Source organism: Rana temporaria, chromosome 6 (assembly GCF_905171775.1).
Source record: "Rana temporaria chromosome 6, aRanTem1.1, whole genome shotgun sequence".
In the NCBI taxonomy this organism is placed as follows: domain Eukaryota; kingdom Metazoa; phylum Chordata; class Amphibia; order Anura; family Ranidae; genus Rana; species Rana temporaria.
Genome location: NC_053494.1, coordinates 162,992,160 through 163,011,020, shown reverse-complemented (window position 1 = coordinate 163,011,020; position 18,861 = coordinate 162,992,160). Strand labels below are relative to the sequence as shown.

At 41.8% G+C, this 18,861-nt stretch overlaps 1 protein-coding gene across 4 annotated transcripts in view; it reads right to left on the bottom strand.

The window, feature by feature from the left end:
- ATF2 (activating transcription factor 2) overlaps positions 1 to 18,861 on the bottom strand; it is a 162,910-nt gene that overhangs the window by 44,481 nt on the left and 99,568 nt on the right. For all 4 annotated transcript variants that reach the window (XM_040357703.1, XM_040357704.1, XM_040357705.1 and 1 more), the window contains exon 12: positions 17,347 to 17,553. In XM_040357703.1, the coding sequence (XP_040213637.1) occupies positions 17,347 to 17,553 (207 nt within the window). The remainder of the gene's footprint in view (positions 1 to 17,346; positions 17,554 to 18,861) is intronic.

Below are 18,861 nucleotides of genomic sequence, written 5' to 3'. Positions count from 1 at the left end.
CCACTATGCTGATCAGCTCTGCCAGCATGTCAAGTGAAGAGTTATTAAGGAAAGCACAGGATTGATTAATGTGCGCACATAAAGAACGCTTTAATTATTTCTGTGACATTCAATTTTCTTTACAAGTCATTCTGTTCTTCACAGCCGACGGTTTTGCTGTTGGCAGACAAAGACTTTGTTCTCTTGAAATCACCGCCAACGTGGGCATTTTAACCCTTGGTAGCTTGCTAGTTAAGAGACAAATGCTAGGAAATGCTTCTTATTCTACAGCCAGTGATATGTAGCACAGGTTTAGGCAGTATGCATGTAGAATAGAATTGAATCTATTCATGAAAGCTGGAAAATAGAAATAATAGGCCTAATGGGCCAGATTCACAAAAGAGATACGACGGCGTATCTCCTGATACGCCGTCGTATCTCTGTTTCTATCTATGCGACTGATTCATAGAATCAGTTACACATAGATATCCATAAGATCCGACAGGTGTAATTGTTTTACACTGTCGGATCTTAGGATGCAGTACCGCGGCCGCCGCTGGGGGGAGTTCGCGTCGTAAACCAGCGTCGGGTATGCAAATTAGGAGTTACGGCGATCCACGATGGATTTTCGCGTTCGCTACGTCGCCGCTAGTCTAGTTTCCCGTCGCAAAGTTAGTCGTCATTTTTGGTGCCTTAACTTTACATAGCAATCGTATTGCTGTATAGTAAGTATGGTCGTCGTTCCCGCGTCGAAATTTAAAAATGAACGTCGTTTGCGTAAGCCGTCCGGGAATACGGAATTACGCTACGCGCGTTGCCGTTCAAAAAAAAGACGTCACTGCGCGCAAAGCACGACGGGAATTGCAAAACGGAGCATGCGCAGTAGGTCCGGCGCGGGAGCGCGCCTAATTTAAATGGCACACGCCCATTTGAATTGGCCCGCCTTGCGCCGGACGTCTTTACGATACACCGCCGCAAGTTTCCAGGTAAGTGCTTTGTGGATCGGGCACTAAAACTGAAAACTTGCGGCGGTGTAACGTAAACGGCTTACGTTACACCGGCGCTATTGTACGTGAATCTGGCCCAATGTTCCTGGGAACCAGTCACATGTCTGCTTTCTTTTTCTAACCTAATGAAAGTATCTGATTGGTTGCTTTCCATTGCACAGGTTTTAAAGAATCAAGCATTCATGGATGTAGGGCACCGAACAAACATATGCTGAAGTAGCACCAGTTCTAGCCGTAGATGACCATATATAAGGACCTCAAAGTCATTGGTTTTGCTCTTCTTGCTTACTTTCCCACAAGCTCTGCTGTGAAGGGGATGACAGAAGGTGGACATCAAGACACATTGAGGAATGGTTTTATGCAGGTTTTCATGTAAAAATAAATGTAATTTGCAAAAGCAATATTCAGCTGCACATATTTTAAATATCTACATGGAATTCAGCTTTAAAAGAGCTAACGGGTCTTAAAAAGTAAAGTAACCTTTAAAAAATACAGTTGGCTAGGCACAATATTATTCTAGTCTATTACTAGCAGAAGGCATTGGAGACCATGAGGCAAAATAAATACTTCACACACTTCTCAACACTGCTCCTGAAAACACTTCCCTTTCCTTCCTTTACTCTTTTTTCTTGACTGAATAAAAGCACCAGGAAAAAATGGCACTCAGAACCCACCGCTGTGTACGCATAGGGGTCTATGTATAAAAATGTACTGTGTAGATGTCCTGAACATTTGCATAGGCAAAACCAATGGTAACCGTATTATCTGTATTATGATTATCTCCTATTATCATCTGCGCCATCTAGTGGCCATAATATATTTTCTAAAATACCCCAATCAAAAAAACACCATATTATGGCCACTAGAAGGAGCTGACTTAGATAAGAGATAATCATAATAAAGACAATTAGCTTTTATTATGCCTGTACGAATGCGGAAGGCATTCACTTGCCAATTTTTGCTAGGAGCATTTTTCATTATTTCAACGGAACTCTAGCTACTGTGGTTATGCAGTGGGTGCACTGTTGTAATAGAAAGGAGTTTCCTTTCCTATAGCAATGTTGTGCAATCTTTCAGATATGCAGATATTTCTGCATCCAATTCACAAGATAGGAGAGTGTGCCCGGCTTGCAATGGACCCGGTTCATACCCCTCCAGGGTGGCCAAGATCCATATCTGGAAAGGTTCCTGTGCGTTCTTGGCTCTAAATCGGGTGAGAATTCAGATTCAAATATTGACCTAATTCGCACCTGAATTGGAAAACAGGGATGAACTTACATGAAAAAAAAAAAACCTTGATATTGTGCTGTATAAAATACCTCTATTATCCTAGAGGTTCTCATGCCCTTTGAATTAATTATCTTCATTGGGCATACCCCTTGTTTAGGGTAAAATGCTGTGTGGCTGCATCTTGTAATTATCGAGCATGTCAATGTGTTTGGAGCCATTGGAATGATAATTCATGTGTGCTATGTTAGATTGACTGGCTGTGGTTTGAAATAGTTAATTTCTCACTCATGAACTGAATGGCAGACTTCTAGATGGCTATTTCCCCAAGGTGATATGAGACGGCCAACTGTATATGTGGATATCTATTGCACCATTTCCAATATCTCGTGATTTAGCTTCCTTCTGTTGGGAAGCTCCTAGTAGGGCCACTGAAACTTAGTGTAGTCCTTACTCTTGTTGTTTTCTCCCCAGTAGGTTATCCGGAGTAAAATATAGGACACTGGGATTTCCAGATGGCAGTGATGTGGCGTCAGTGGAGTTCTTATGTTCTTATAGGCCTTCCCTTAGGCATACACCAATTTTGACCCTAGACCTCATGCCTGGTCCCTTGGCCCGGTACCAGGGAGAATTCACCAGAGGATTTTCTGCAGTAGGCATGAATGTGAGCGTGGGGCCCTGTCTTGTTGCTTGTGTGTGACAACATTGTCCACTGTTTTTAATTGTTGTGTTTGGACGTATTCGGTCTATAAAGTTTTGAAATCTGGTCAATTTCTTCAAAGTATTTTTTCTAGATAATAAATATCGTGTTTTTTTCTCCGTATGCAACTTCTGTTTCTTGGGATGACCCGCCTGGTTCTCCTAAATTTTGGTTAGTGGATTGTTAAACAGTTGCGGAGGTACCCCAACCAAGGGGACAAATCGATCTAGCACAATATAGATTAAATTAGACTATATATATGGGTTGAGGTCTCCTTTCTAAGTTTTATGTTGGTATGCTGGGTAAATACTGTAGTTTGTTTAAGGAGACAGAATTTTTTGAGATGTCATAAATTATATAGATCACATTTTAGAAGATTTTCATACAGAAATGTCTTAAGGGTTCACAAACTTTTTTCCTTAATAAACTGTACTCTAAAAAAGTGGCACTTAGGTATTCAACATCTTGTAACACATATATTATTATGCAGTGTTTATTTTGTATTAGAAGATAGAACGGGAGAATTACCTTAATTGGACATTTGTTTATAGATCTCGGCTCATTAAATATTCTGCTCGTCAGAACCCCCCACCCCCCCAAAAAAAGTGAAACAAAACTCTTACACAGCTGCAAAAAAAATAACGTATTTATAGATGCAAGCCAAACTTGTATGCAAGACAAATCTTAATAGAAACATGTCAGCATATGTTAGAAGGGGGGGATTTTTGGTAAACAGAACCCTTCTGGCATCCATGTAAAAAGAAAGACATACCAGTTCACTGCCTATTACAACACATTAAGAATACTTTTTCCAGCTTTAGTTCCAGTAAGCGATTTCTCACACATAAGGTGAGCATTGTTTAAACGTGAACACCTGTAGAAATACACACTATACTCAAAAGGGTACATCGGTGTATGGTTTTCATAAGGGCTCTCCAATAAATAAATATCTGGAATGCATACGCCATTACAGCAATTCCACCTAAGTGACCTTGGTATAAGACGATCCCTACAAATCAAACTAATACAAATTCTTAATTGATGCATCTTGTGTCAAATATAATTACACTTTAACTGCTGATTATGTAAAATGAACCAATGAGTCATATAACTTGCTTCACTATAAAAAAAAAAAAAAAAAAGACTATATAAAGCATATATGCAGAATTAGGAATGACAGGGTTAATATAAGGCAGTCTCTTAAGTAACCATATGGCTCTTACATGATTTTCACATTGTGCTAGAATTTTTATTGGCAACAGCTTGTCTGTGTTTCTCCTTAAGGTTTGTTCTGCCTGAAAACCGCAAGGTTTAAATTAAAAGTCCTAAGTTCTCTTAAGAATTTACCAGCCTCCCAAGATGATCATGTGCTATGAGAACAGATTTCTATGTCTCCTGACTAACTGTATACCCTTATGCCCCGTACACACGATCAGAAATTCCGATGGAAAAAGTCAGACTGACTTTTTCCATCGGAAATTCCGACCGTGTGTATGCCCCATCGGAGTAATTCCGATGAATTCCATCAGAGTATAGATAGAGAACATGTTCTCTTTTACTCTGATGGAATGCCTTTGGAATTCCGATGTGATTTTGATTGGACAAAGGTCCGATCGTGTGTACGGGGCTTTACAGGCCGATACTCAAGGTCTGGTATATACGGTCTTAATGTCCCTACAATGAGCGATGGGGCTGTGGCACTATTGATTATTTATATTTAGGCCTCACTGACATGGATGTACCGTATAACCGTGCAAAAGGCCATCTTTACCTGCATGGGAAGCACGGGTGTTCTGTGCGTCAGCTGTCGGTAGCCTGTACAAATCGTACAAATCAATGACAGGCAAACGGCTACGTGGATCTCCAAATGCATTCCCAAGTATACACTATATTGTCAAAAGTATTGGGTCGTCTGCCTTTACATGCACATGAACTTTAATGGCATCCCAGTCTTAGTCCTTGGGTTCAAGATGGAATTGACCCACCCTTTGCAGCTATAACAGCTTCAACTCTTCTCGGAAAGCCATCCACAAGGTTTAGGAGTGTGTCTTTGGGAATGTGTAACCATTCTTCCAAAAGCGCATTTGTGAGGTCAGGCACTGATGATGGACGAGAAGGCCTGGCTCACAGTCTCCACTCAAATTCATCAGGTTGAGGTCAGGACTTTGTGCAGGCCAGTCAAGTTCCTCCACTCCAAACTCGTCATTCATGTCTTTATGGACCTTGATTTGTGCACTGGTCCAAATCATTTGGAGGAATTATGGTGTGGGGTTATTTTTCAGGGGTTGGGCTTGGCCCCTTAGTTCCAGTAAAAGGAACTCTTAAGGTGTCAGCATATCAAGACATTTTGGACAATTTCATGCTCCCAACTCTGTGGGAACAGTTTGTTTGGGGATGGCCCCTTCCTGTTCCAACATGACAGAACACTATTCCTCCCACTGACACTAACAATGGGGTGCTATTCTTCCCATTGACACCAGAGTTAGGGAACGAATTCGCCCACTGACACCAATGACGAGGCACGATTCCTACCACTGACACCAATGATGTAACTTTTTTTTTTACTCCCACTGACCATCAAGCCTATAGCATTATTTACTTTTATCAATGCCGCTGCATTTTCTACTCCCACAAGCCACAGTCTGGCTCCCCTCAAGTTTGAAGGGCAGAAAACTGGCCCTTTGTTTTAAAAGTTTGGAGACACCTGGCCATAGCTGGACTCCAGACAATATCAAAGGCACAAATGAAAATGCTGCAGTGCCTGTACAGCAAAACTCAGAAAGCTGGAGAGCAAAGCACTAAAAGAGGCTAATTCAATGTGTGCAGTGTAAGGAGAATGCTGACAGGAGCATAAACCAGAGTAACAAGGACAATAGTTTATCAGTGTGCTGCTTCTCCTTTTCCTGTCCAGTCACAAGGTGGGAAAGGAGACATTTAAGTGACAGTAAATATTTAGCAGAAAAAGAGAAGGTCTCTTCTGACAGGCAGGGCTGTGCTTTGTAGGAGAGCTATGTAATACTCAGGACTGGATGGGCAAAAATATAAATCTTTTGGCAGGTAAAATCTTTTGACAACTCTCGTACTGTATACTGTATGTGTTTCATGTGTATTTTAGCTGTTGGCCTGGAGTTCTGTTTTAATACAATCACTTGTGGATCTTACATTTAAATCAAACAATTGTGAACATGGTTGGATATTATACAAATGATTATTTTTTCTCAACTCAGCTCAAGTTCCTCTTTAATGTTTTAGAAGATTTTTCTCTGTTAGCTGTCAAAACTATATATAAAGTTTGTTGATGCACGACCACGTTAAAAGAGAAAAAGACTGTTTAATGAAACAAAGATGTCTTTGATTATAAATCTGGCTATCGTAACTTCAGAAATGTTCAATTATATTTATCTGCACAAGAAACAATAGAATAAAAGTGTAAATTATTCAAATAAAATTCATACAAAAACAAATTGGTATATTTCCCCTCTTTACGTCCAAAAGTCTGCGATAACACAGCAGCATGACGGCACAATGAATTCCATGAAATGATTAAAGCATCAGTGTTTTATAGCATCCCTAAGAGGCATCTCTCTGTTTGCTTTCAGAATCGGAATATGTTTCATTTAATGAATGGAATAAACTACGCAGGTTTTAATTGCCTTGAAAAATCCTTTCAAGCACACTTGTCACTATCTGTGTGTGAAGATGTTGTTTCTTCTTTGGCAGTGCCCCAAAATAAGTTGCAGCTGGTTATGGCTTGAATTAACATAATGATCCCCTATCCAAACTACAGCCTGGGGAACACAGAAGGCTACAAATACACATACAGCTGAAATGACAACTGTCATCGGCACTGCCGTCTAATTGTAAGATTCATCATGTAAGGCATTTCATGAAACCGCAGACCATTTATGTAATGCAAACTTTAGCAATAAAGCTTTTTGTTACAAAATGTCACTAGATAACGATACATCTGTTTTTTCTTCTTTTTCATTGTATCTGGTGATTTTACAGCTTACCTTAAAAGATGGGAATTTTTAAAATACAATATTATAGAGCTACTTCACATAAATGACATAGGAGATGATTTACTAAAACTGAAGAGTGCAAACTCTGGTGCAGCTGTGCATGGCAGCCAATCAGCTTCTTACTTCAGCTTGTTCAGTTGAGACCCCATACACACTATTCGATTTTCTGCAGATTTTTGTCTTCAGATTTACCAAAACAATACAATATTAGGTCTAATCTTAACCGGTTAAGACCCGGACCAATATGCAGGTTAACCACTTAACCCCCGGACCATATTGCTGCCCAAAGACCAGAGCACTTTTTGCGATTCGGCACTGCGTGGCTTTTTACTGACAATTGCGCGGTCGTGCGACGTGCCTCCCAAACAAAATTGGCGTCCTTTTTTTCCCATAAATAGAGCTTTCTTTTGGTGGTATTTGATCACCTCTGCGGTTTTTAGTTTTTGCGTTATAAACAAAAATAGAGCGACAATTTTGAAAAAAAATTCCCTTTTTTTATACTTTTGTACTTTAAATATATATATATATAAAAAAAAAAATTTCTTCAGTTTAGGCCGATAAGTATTCTCCTACATATTTTTCGTAAAAAAAAAATCGCAATTAGCGTTTATTGATTGGTTTGCGCAAAAGTTATAGCGTTTACAAAATAGGGGGTATTTTTATGGCATTTTTATTGATATTTTTTTTTACTAGTAATGGCGGCGATCAGCGTTTTTTTTTTCGGTACTGCGACATTATGGCGGACACTTTTGACACATTTTTGGGACCATTGGCATTTTTATAGTGATCAGTGCTATAAAAATGCACTGGCAGTAAAGGGGTTAACACTAGGGGGCGGGGAAGGGGTTGAGTATGTCCCTGGGGGTGTTCTAACTGTAGGGGGGATGGCCTCACTAGGGGAAATCACTGATCTTCTGTATGTATGAACAGAAGATCAGCATTTCCCCCCCTGACAGGACCGGGAGCTGTGTGTTTACACACACAGCTCCCGATCCCCGCTCTGTAACGAGCGATCTCGTGTGCCCGGCGCCGACGTAGAGCTACGGGCTCTCGCGCAGGGGAGCCGACTTGCGGCCGTAAAACGACGGTGGGCAGTCGGCAAGCAGTTAAGGACCTTGCCTCTTTTTGCGATTCGGCACTGCGTCGCTTTAACTGACAATTGCACTGTCGTGCGACATGGCTCCCAAACTAAATTGGCGTCCTTTTTTTCCCACAAATAGAGCTTTCTTTTGGTGGTATTTGATCACCTCTGCGGTTTTTATTTTTTGCGCTATAAACAAAAATAGAGCGTCACTTTTGAAAAAATTTCAATATTTTTTACTTTTTGCGATAATAAATATCCCTAAAAAATATATAATTTTTTTTTTCTCAGGTTAGGCCAATACGTATTATTCTACCTATTTTTGGTAAAAAAAAAATTGCAATAAGCGTTTATCGATTGGTTTGCGAAAAATGTATAGCGTTTACAAAATAGGGGATAGTTTAATGACATTTTTAGTAATATTTTTTTTTACTACTAATGGAGGCGATCAGCGATTTTTCTCGTGACTGCGACATTATGGCGGACACATCGGACACTTTTGACACCATTGTCATTTTCACAGCGAAAAGTGCTATAAAAATGCACCGATTACTGTGAAAATGACAATGGCAGTGAAGGGGTTAACAACTAGGGGGCGCTGTAGGGGTTAAGTGTGACCTCATGTGTGTTTCTAGCTGTAGGGGGGCGGGGCTGGACATGTGATGTTAGTGATCGTCATTCCCTATATCAGGGAATAGACGATCACTGACATTGCCACAGAGAAGAACGGGGAAGGTTTGTTTACACTCAGCTCTCCCCGTTCTTCAGCTCCTGTGACCCGATCGCAGGACACCCGTGGCCATCTGGTCTGCGGGTCTCGGAGCTTTGGACCGGGTCGTGAGCGCGCCACTGGCAGCGCACTCACGATCCATGGCTGGGCTCCTAAAGGGGACGTATATATACGTCCATGTGCCCAGCTGTGCCATTCTGCCGTTGTATTTAGTCGTGCGGCGGTCCTTAAGTGCTTAAAATGGGAGTTCACCTGAAAAAACAAATTTAACATTAGATTGAGGCTCATTTTGTCAAGGGGAATCGGGTGTTTTTTTTTAAATCGAAGCAGTACTTACCGTTTTAGAGATAGATCTTTTCCGCCGCTTCCGGGTATGGTCTTCGGGACGCGATGTATGCGACCGTCGGAAGCCTGTCAATCAAATAGGAACGCCCAGTCCCGCAGCCCATACCCGGAAGCGGCGGAGAAGATCTATCTCTAAAACGGTAAGTACAGCTTCGATTTAAAAAAAACACCCGATTCCCCTTGACAAAACGAGCCTCAATCTAATGTTAAAAATTAACTTTTTGGGTGAACCTCCATTTTAAGGGAGGTACATGGGTCGAATGTCGAAAGAATTTTCTTTCGAAAATCTCTCATAATTCGCACCATTAGTGATCCCGACAATGACACTACCTGCCTGGAGTTTGCATGTTCTCCCTGTGCCTGCGTGGGTTTCCTCCGGGTACTCCGGTTTCCTCCCATACTCCAAAGACATGCTGGTAGGTTAATTGGCTTCAGCCTAAATTGGCCCTAGTATATGAATGTGAGTTAGGGATCTTATATTGTAAGCTCCTTGAGGGTAGGGACTGATGTGAATGTACATTGTATATGTAAAGCGCTGCGTAAATTGACAGCGCTATATAAGTACCTAAATAATAATAATTAGTGGGCTGCAGCAACAGACAATATTCGTGCGACTATTGAATTTCAGTAATCAGACAATTTTTTGAAAGATGAACGATTTTCTAATCAATGATAGGAGAATCATGCAAGAAATGTAATCAAAAAAGAAATGCGCATGTGCAAGAAAAGAAAATTCCTGGAAAGAAAAGAAGATTCCCAGCTACGAAAATTCTTTTCTGTAGCATCATGAGGTGAAATTGAAGGCTTGGTTGGTCGAATTTCGAAATCAGTGGTGGCATCATCGGATCACAAAACGCACACAATTTCTGATTTTCAAAAGAAAATTCTTTCGAAATTCGACCATGTATGGCCAGCCTAAAGGCCCGTACACGAGAGGATATTCCGACAACAATTGTGTGATGGAAGGGTGTTGTCGGATAATCCGACCATCTGTATTGCTCCATCGGACAATTTTTGTCGGAATTTCCGACAACAAATGTTGTATAGCCATGCTCTCAAATTGTCCGACAACAAATGTATTCCGTCGGATTATCCCATCGCGTGTACACAAGTCCATTGGACTGAAATCCAAAGTACAAACACGCATGCTCAGAACCAATGCAAACCATCAGACAACATTAGCAGAAGTTGCCCGAAAGGTGGCGCTACAGAGCTGAAAAAACACGTAGTTCTGTGTATGTTGGCTGAAAAAATTCTGCCATCTGTATGCAGAACAAGTTCACGGCCAATGCCAATGCCCTTTGTCCGATGGAAACCTGATCGTGTGTATGAGGCTTTAGAGTTTCAATTTGTATGCAGTCAGGCAGGCCCTTGCACTACATGTTTTGGTAAATCTGAAGACAAAAATCTGCAGAAAATCTAATAGTGTGTATGGGGTCTTAAGCTTCGACAAAAAAACTAAAACAAAACACAAAAAAAATGAAAACCGATTGGCTTCTATGCTGCACCAGATTTAGCACTCTCTGTTTTTTTAGTAAATCAACTCCATAATATTCATACACTGGTTTGCATAAATACATTTTAAGTTATCTAAAGTTAATGGAAACCCATACTCAAAAGTCAATATAAAGCTGTGATAGATAAAAAGTAATAAAAGGGTTAAAGTACTTCTGTTTCTTAGCAATATGTGTCTCAAGGCTCACCTGGAACTTAGAATTGAATTGATCCCTGCGTAATGCCGCGTACACACCATCACTTTATGTGATGGAAAAAAACGACATTTTCTGTGAAGTAAAAAACTACGTTTTTGAAACTTCAATTTTAAAAAACGACGTTGCCTACACACCATTGTTTTTTCACAATGCTCTAGCAAAGCGAGGTTACGTTCACCACTTTTTTCCATTGAAGCTCGCTTCATAACTAGCTTCTGGGCATGCGCGGGTTTAAAAACGTTGTTTTAAACGTAGTTTTTTGCTAAACACGGTCAATTTTTGTGAAACAAAAAACGACGTTTTGAAAAACGACACAAAAAATTTAAGCATGCTTCAATTTTTTTTTGTCGTTTTTCACAAGACATAAAACGACGTTTTCCCCCACACACGGTCATTTAAATTGACGTTTTTAAAAACTTTGTTTTTTTTTCATCACATAAAGTGATGGTGTGTACGCGGCATAAGAGGGGGATTGCCAGTCTAAATATTGACCATTTATTTTAACAGAGATCACATGACGTAGGTCTAAGGCCTCGTACACACGATAGGATAGCCAGAGGACCATTTTCATCGGTCAAAACCGGTCGTGTGTGGGCCCCATAGGTTATTTAACCTATGGAACTTGCTTTAAAATTTAACCGATGGACGCCTAACCAATAGGTCAAAACCGATCGTTAGTATGCAAAAGCATCGGTTAAAAACCCGCGCATGCTCAGAATCAAGTCGACGCATGCTTGGAAGCATTGAACTTCGTTTTTTTCAGCACGTCGTTGTGTTTTACGTCACCGCGTTCTGACACGATCGGTTATTTAACCTATGGTGTGTAGGCGTGGCGGACCATCAGTCAGCTTCATCGGATAACCTAAAACAGTCCTTCAGACCGTTGTCCTCTGGCTATCCTATCGTGTGTATGAGGCCTTAGCCTTTTTGTCATTTGTACAACACTTTTCTCCAGGAAAAGTATTTCAGCCCTTCTATCATTATTTGGGTATCTCTTCCAGCTAGCTGTTAAAAAGACTATTTTTGGGCAAAAAAAAATCACCCCCAATCCATCCCACTTTTACCCATTCATATAAAAAAGCCCCTTCCTGAGTCCATTTAACCTTACCTAAACCCACAGTCATATGACCCTCTGCTGAAGACCAGCGATCTACCACTGCAGTTTGGCTCCGCAGCTGACTGCGTTTAATGTTGGCTCCCTTTGTGACATCAGCAACCTGCCACTAAACTCTTCAGGACCTTGTGAATTCCAAGCCAATAGATTTAAAGCTGAACTCCGGGCGCTTTTTTTCCCATGCAGTGGGTCTCTGCCCGCACTGCATGGGTTAACTGCTCGTTTTTGTCTAGGCCATTGGAAAGCCGAGATATACTCCCCTAATTCTGCGATCCTCCTAGTGCAAGACCAGTCCCTGCGACTCCTGCTCCCTGCGGTCTAGCAGTCTTGTGCGGTGGAATGTACCTGGCGTCATCATGCCCATAGGCTGACGTCTGGAACACAGTCTACTGCTGGATGTGGGTGAGTGCTGTTTTCCGGAGGATCAAAAGATCGGGTGAGTATAGGCTCTGTGTTCACCTCTAAACCAAACGAGCGATTAACCCATGGAGTACGGCACAGCCCAACTACATGGGGAGAAACATTTTTTTTTTACTAGACTTGGGATTTATTGGGAAATGTCCTCCTTCCTCATCAATATGCTAATGAAATAAATAAATTAAACCCTTATTACATACTGTACCTAACTTCAGAATCAGTGATCCTCATTAGGTCCTCATGCGTCTCTTTGCAACATAAGCAGCTAATGGCTGGTAGAAGGGGGCAACAGGGAGCTATACATACCTTCCTTAAAAAAGGAAGCTGTGGTAGCGCCCATATGTGATGCTGAACCTCCATTGTTAAAGGAAGTGAAATCCAATAAATGATAGACGGTGGGCCAGGAACAGTCTGGTTGAGAAGAATAGGGTCAGATGATGCTGGACGTTCTCCAGTCAGGAAATGAAGAAGACTCAGACGTGCTGCAGCTTCTAATTTGCACTATTAGAAGTTCACAGCGGTATTAAACCAAAACCAGAAATTTTACAGTATATATTGCAGCTTATCATTAAATATGGTGGCTGCATTGTTTTTATGGTGAAAATTAAAGAAAGTCTAAAAAAAAAATGAATGCAGTCATCACATATAAGAATTGGTAAGTTGCAATATAATAAATGTTTGCTTTTGGAATTAATACAGCTTTGAGCAATTTCAGTAAAAGAGAGGTGCAAGGTCAAAAGTAAGGTTGAAGTTCAGCTTTACGTTTTAACTTCCGGGCATAGATCGCCGCAGTACTCACAGTGATCTACGCCATGTCTGGCCCCTCCTCCACCCCCCCCACTGTCTTCTGGGAGACACACATGTCCCAAAAGACAGCAGGGACCAGTGAGGACGCGCAGCGCGACTCACGCATGCGCAGTAGGGAAGCAGAAAGTGAAGCCACAAGGCGCTTCACTTCCTGATTACTTACCGAAGATGGCGGCAGCAGCACCCGAGAGCCGAGGGACTTATTGGCTTTAGGTGCGTACATCGCGGGCACCCTGGGCAGGTAAGTGTCCATATATTAAAAGTCAGCAGCTGCTGTATTTGTAGCTGCTGACTTTTATTTTTTTGTTTTTGGCGGAACTCTGCTTTAAGTCAACTATTGAGAACAGGTAGAGATTTCCAACCACTTTTTTATCCCTTTGACACAAGAACAAGAGGGTCAATAGGACAAGACTAGGTGGACAGTAGAGATGAGCTCAGGCGTCCCCAAACTCAACTCTACCTGAACTTGCTCACTCTTTTTACTCCAATGAGGTGCGGGACAGGTTATTTCTGCCTAATGCCGGGTACACACGAGAGGATTTATCCGCGGAAACGGTCCTCCGGACCGTATTCGCGGATAAATCCTCTGGCGGATTTTGATCTCCTGGTTGTACTAACCAGGAGATCAAAATCCCAGCGGAATTCCGTCCGCGGTGACGTGTCGCGCCGTCGCCGCGATGATGACGCGGCGACGTGCGCGACGCTGTCATATAAGGATATCCACTAATGCGTCAAATCATTACGACGCATGCGAGGGATGTGTTCGGACGGATCGATCCGGTGAGTCTGTACAGACCACCGGATCGATCCGCTGGAGCCGATTCCAGCGGATAGATTTCTTAGCATGCTAAGAAATTTTTATCCGCTGGAAATCGGTCGGCCCGAAATATATCCGCGGATAAATATCCGCTGGATCATACACACCAGCGGATCTATCCGCTGAAACCGATCCGCGGATCAATTTCAGCGGATCGATCCTCTCGTGTGTACGGGGCCTAAGGCAGGGTACACACAATTTTTTTTTTCGCTCAATCCAGCTGGCTGAATTAAAAAAAAAAAAAAACGGAGAGATCGCCGTACTAACTAAGCACTGTTAGTGCGGCAATCTCCACTATAACCTTCTCAAACTGAACTATAAAAAAGTATTTTTGTTGCTGCTTCTGTCCCCAATGGATTAGGGAGGATTAGGGAGCATGGAACTAGGGAATTTATTACTACTGTGTTTTCCCGAAAATAAGCCCGGGTCGTATATTAATTTTGGCAACAAAAGACACAGTAGGGCTTGTTTTCAGGGAAGGTCTTGCCATGTAATGAATGTACTTCTCTCCCCCTCTCTCTACCTGCCTGGCAGGAATCCCCAGTGTGAACCGAGTTAAAATGCTTGTAAAATCCTATAATCTACTCTGTTACAGTATTATATAATGTACAATGTGTGTATTTCTGTAATATAATCATGCCAAATACCTCCGTTATAGTGCTGCTCTGCACTTCTGTGACCCGCCGGAGCTCTCTTCCCTTCAATTATATTACAGAAACACGCACATTGTACATTAGATACTACTGTAATAGAGTGTATTATAGGATTTTACACGCATTTTAAACTAGGGCTTATTTTTGGGGGCAGGGCTTATATCGCAGCCCTCCTGGACATAGCGCTAGGTCTTATTTTTGGGGTAGGTCTTATTTTCAGGGAAACACGGTAGTGCCTACACTGATCAGCCATAACTTTATGACCACGGACAGGAGATGTAAATACCATTGATTATCTTGTTACAATGACATGTGAAATATGGTGGGATATATAAGGTTGCAAGTAAACATGTTGTCCCTGAAGTGGATGTGTTAAATGCAGAAAAAAAATGGGTATCACAGTCTGTTGTGTATGGGGCTGCATAGCTGGAGCTGGACCACAGAGCAATGTAAGGAGCTTCTCTGGTCTGGTGAATCTTTTTTTTTTTTACATTAGGAGGATAGCCGGGTGCATATGAATTGTTTACTTGTGGAAGAGAAGAAGGCAAGCTGATGGAGGCAGTGTGATGCTTTGGGCAATGTTCTCTTGATACGTACCACCTACCTAAATATTGTTGCTGACCAAGTACACCCCATTCATGGAAATGGTATTCCCCGATTGCAGCATCCACTTTCAACAGGATAATGCGGCCTGCCACACTGCAAAAATGGTTCAACAATGGTTTGAGGAACATGAGTTTGAGATGTTGACTAGGTTTCCTAAAGTCTCCAGATCTCAATCCAATCGAGCATCAGTGGTATACACTGGAAAAACAAGTCCGATCCCTGGATCCATCTCTTAACTTACTGGATTTAAAGGATCTGCTACTCACAGCTTGGTGCCAGATACCACAGCATACCTTCAAAGGTCTAGTGGAATCCATGTCTTGATAGGTCAGAGCTGTTTTGGCAGCAATAGGGGACCTACTCCTTTTTAGGTGGGTGGTCATAAAGTTATGGCTGATCGGTCTATTTTTACATATCTGACCATAATTTAGAAACTTGCAGGTCGTATAAGATTAAGAAAACAGCCAAGCAATCGAAATATTTCACCTTACAAGATCTTTGAATGTCACTGTTCCTACTATTACTATACATTGTCCATCATAGCTGCATGCCATAGACCAGTGGTCATCAACCCTGTCCTCAGGGCCCACTAACAGGCCAGGTTTGCAAGATAACTGAAATACATCACAGGTGAGATAATTTGCTGCTCAGTGAATGCAGTATTTTAGTCTGCATCTCACCAAGGTAATCCATAAAACCTGGCCTGTTAGTGGGCCCTGAGAACAGGGTTGATGACCACTGCCATAGACAACCGGTGTGGAAATATTAGTCACTCTCATCACACTGCATAAATCAGGGGTCGACAAATCCCGGTCGCCAGGGCGACTAGAAATAGCACCCTGGTGACTTGGCATGGAAGGTGGGCAAAAAATAATAATAATATATATATATATTTTTTTGTGAAGTCCCCAGCTCTTCCTTGTGTGAGCTGGCACCATCTGGTGGTGGCCGTTGGTATTACAAGTTAAAGGATCACTAAAGGAAACATTTTTTTTTTTGCTGAAATGACTGTTTACAGGGTATAGAGACATAAAAGTTAACTGATTCCTTTTAAAAATTATTACAAATTGAATTAAATCTATCATATAATGTGCCTAGTTTCACTTTCGGTTTTAATGGTACATACATGAAGTTCCGGGTGAGAGGTGAGTCGGGAAGACTCACAGAACAAAAACAAACAAATCCAGGGCAGTGTTTTGTTTTTAAAATGAATCTGATTGGTTCTGAGGAGTTTTAGACACACAGTAATGACAGCTTAGACCACCGTGAAAATCTCCCAGTACCATGGTTATAAGGAGCCAGACAAGCAGGAAGTGTGGAGATCACAGCAGAATTACAGCTACTTCAAAGCAAAAACGAACAATGAGGACATGAAACCAGGACTGCATTAGGGTAAAGGAAGCTATTTAGCTAAAAAAAAAAAAAAATCCTTTAGTGACCCTTTAAGCATTACAAGTTAAACAGCAATTCTAATGTCATTTTTCACTGCCATCTTCTTCCCTCTAATTAGAACCCCCAAACATTATATATATTTTTTATCCCAACACCCTAGAGAATAAAATGGCGATCGTTGCAATACTTTCTGTCACGCCATATTTGCGCAGCGATCGTACAAGCGCACTTTTTTGGGGAAAAAAATACACTTTTTTTAATAAAAAAATAAGACAACAGTAAAGTTATCCCCATTTTTTTTAATATTATGAAAGATAATGTTACGCCGAGTAAATTCATACCCAACATAGCTTCAAAATTGCGTCCGCTCGTGGAATGCCGACAAACTTTTACCCTTTAAAATCTTCATAGGCGACGTTTAAAAAAATCTACAGGTTGCATGTTTTGAGTTACAGAGGAGGTCTAGGGCTAGAATTATTGCTCTCGCTCTACCAATCGCGGCGATACCTCACATGTGTGGTTTGAACACCGTTTACATATGAGGGCGCTGCTCACGTATGTGTTCGCTTCTGCGCGCAAGCTCGTCGGGACGGGGTGTGTTTTCTGGCTCCTAACTTTTTTAGCTGGCTCCTAGATTCCAAGCAAATTTGTCAAACCCTGGCAAAAATGATCTTGTCTCATCATTGGGGCTCACAAGTTATGCTACTGCCTGAAGCCCTTTTATAGAAGTCGGTTACCTGTAGCTGTGAATTAAATGAACCTAGGTCCTCTGCTTTCTTTTCCAAGGACTGCACCCACACTTTCCTCTTCTGCCTGCACCTGGAAGCGGCTGCGCGGTTCCGTTCTAGAAATTTCCTCCTCTTCTCATCTGGGTCATCACTTGCTGCTTTTCTCCGGCGCCCCCCTGTGCTTTGTGTTTGTGGTGCAGGGGGAGCTGGAGAAGCCTAGAAAAACAAGGGCAAAGTAGTTGATCTCTCGCTGATCTGTATCGAAAACTTATCCAAACAGCAAACTGACTGAGACGCTGTAAAGAGAGAAGGAAACTTTAAACAAGTCCTACAACAGCTGGTGAAGTAATCTCCCAGAACAGCCTTCTGTTCAGTAAACGCAGAGGAAGTACACGGAACAGAAGTATACGATCGCTTTTTCATTGCTGAAAAGCAGCATGTGCCATTTCAGACACCATAAAGCAACAACAACACATACCAATCACAATTGTTCCAATGCCTCTGAACAACATGTACTGTAACTACTTAAAAAAAAGAATTTAGAAACTCTCAAAGGATATCCGATATCCATATAAACTAAAAATCAAAACCCAGATATTAAAGGAATGCATAGACTTTTCAATTTATTTTAGACATAAAGGGTAAAGTAATGGATATCCAGCTGAGATAAATAGTCTTATAAATGTATATTGTTTTATTAACCACTTCAATACCAGGCACTTACACCCCCTTCCTGCCCAAGCCAATTTTCAGCGCTGCCGCGTTTAAATGACAATTGGGCAGTCATGATACACTGTACCCAAACAGAATTTTTATAATTTTGTTCCCACAAAGAGAGCTTTCTTTTGGTGGTATTTGATCACCACTGCAGTTTTTATTTTTTGCTAAACAAACAAAAAAAAGACCGAAATTTTTTAAAGAAATTTAAGTTTTTCTTTTGTTTCCGTTATAAAATCTTGTAAATAAGTACGTTTTCTCCTTCACTGATGGGCACTGATAAGGCGGCACCAGTGAGGTGGCACAGACGATGGGCACTGGTAGGCGACAATGATGGGCACTCATGGGTAGCACTGAAAGGCTGCACTGATGGGTACTTATGGGTGAGAATGATAGGTGGCACTGCTGGGTACCGATACGTGGCACTGATATTGGGCACTGATAGGCATCCCTGGTGGCACTGGCAGGCATTGTGGATGGGCACTGATTGGCAGCTGCCTGGGCACTGATTTGGCATATCCCTGGTGGTCTAGGGCGACATACATGGTGGTCCAGTGTGGGTGGGCATCTCTGGTGGTCATGGGCGGGCATCCGAGGGGGGACTGCGCTGATAAACAATCGGCACAGACCCCCCCTGTCAGGAGAGCAGCTGATGGGCTCTCCTCTACTCGCATCGATCAACAGCTCTTCCTGTTTACATCATGATCAGCCGTGATTGGACACGGCTAATCATGTGGTAAAGAGCCTCTGTCAGAGGCTCTTTACCGAGATTGGTGAATCGGTGTATCAGACCGACATGCCGCACCA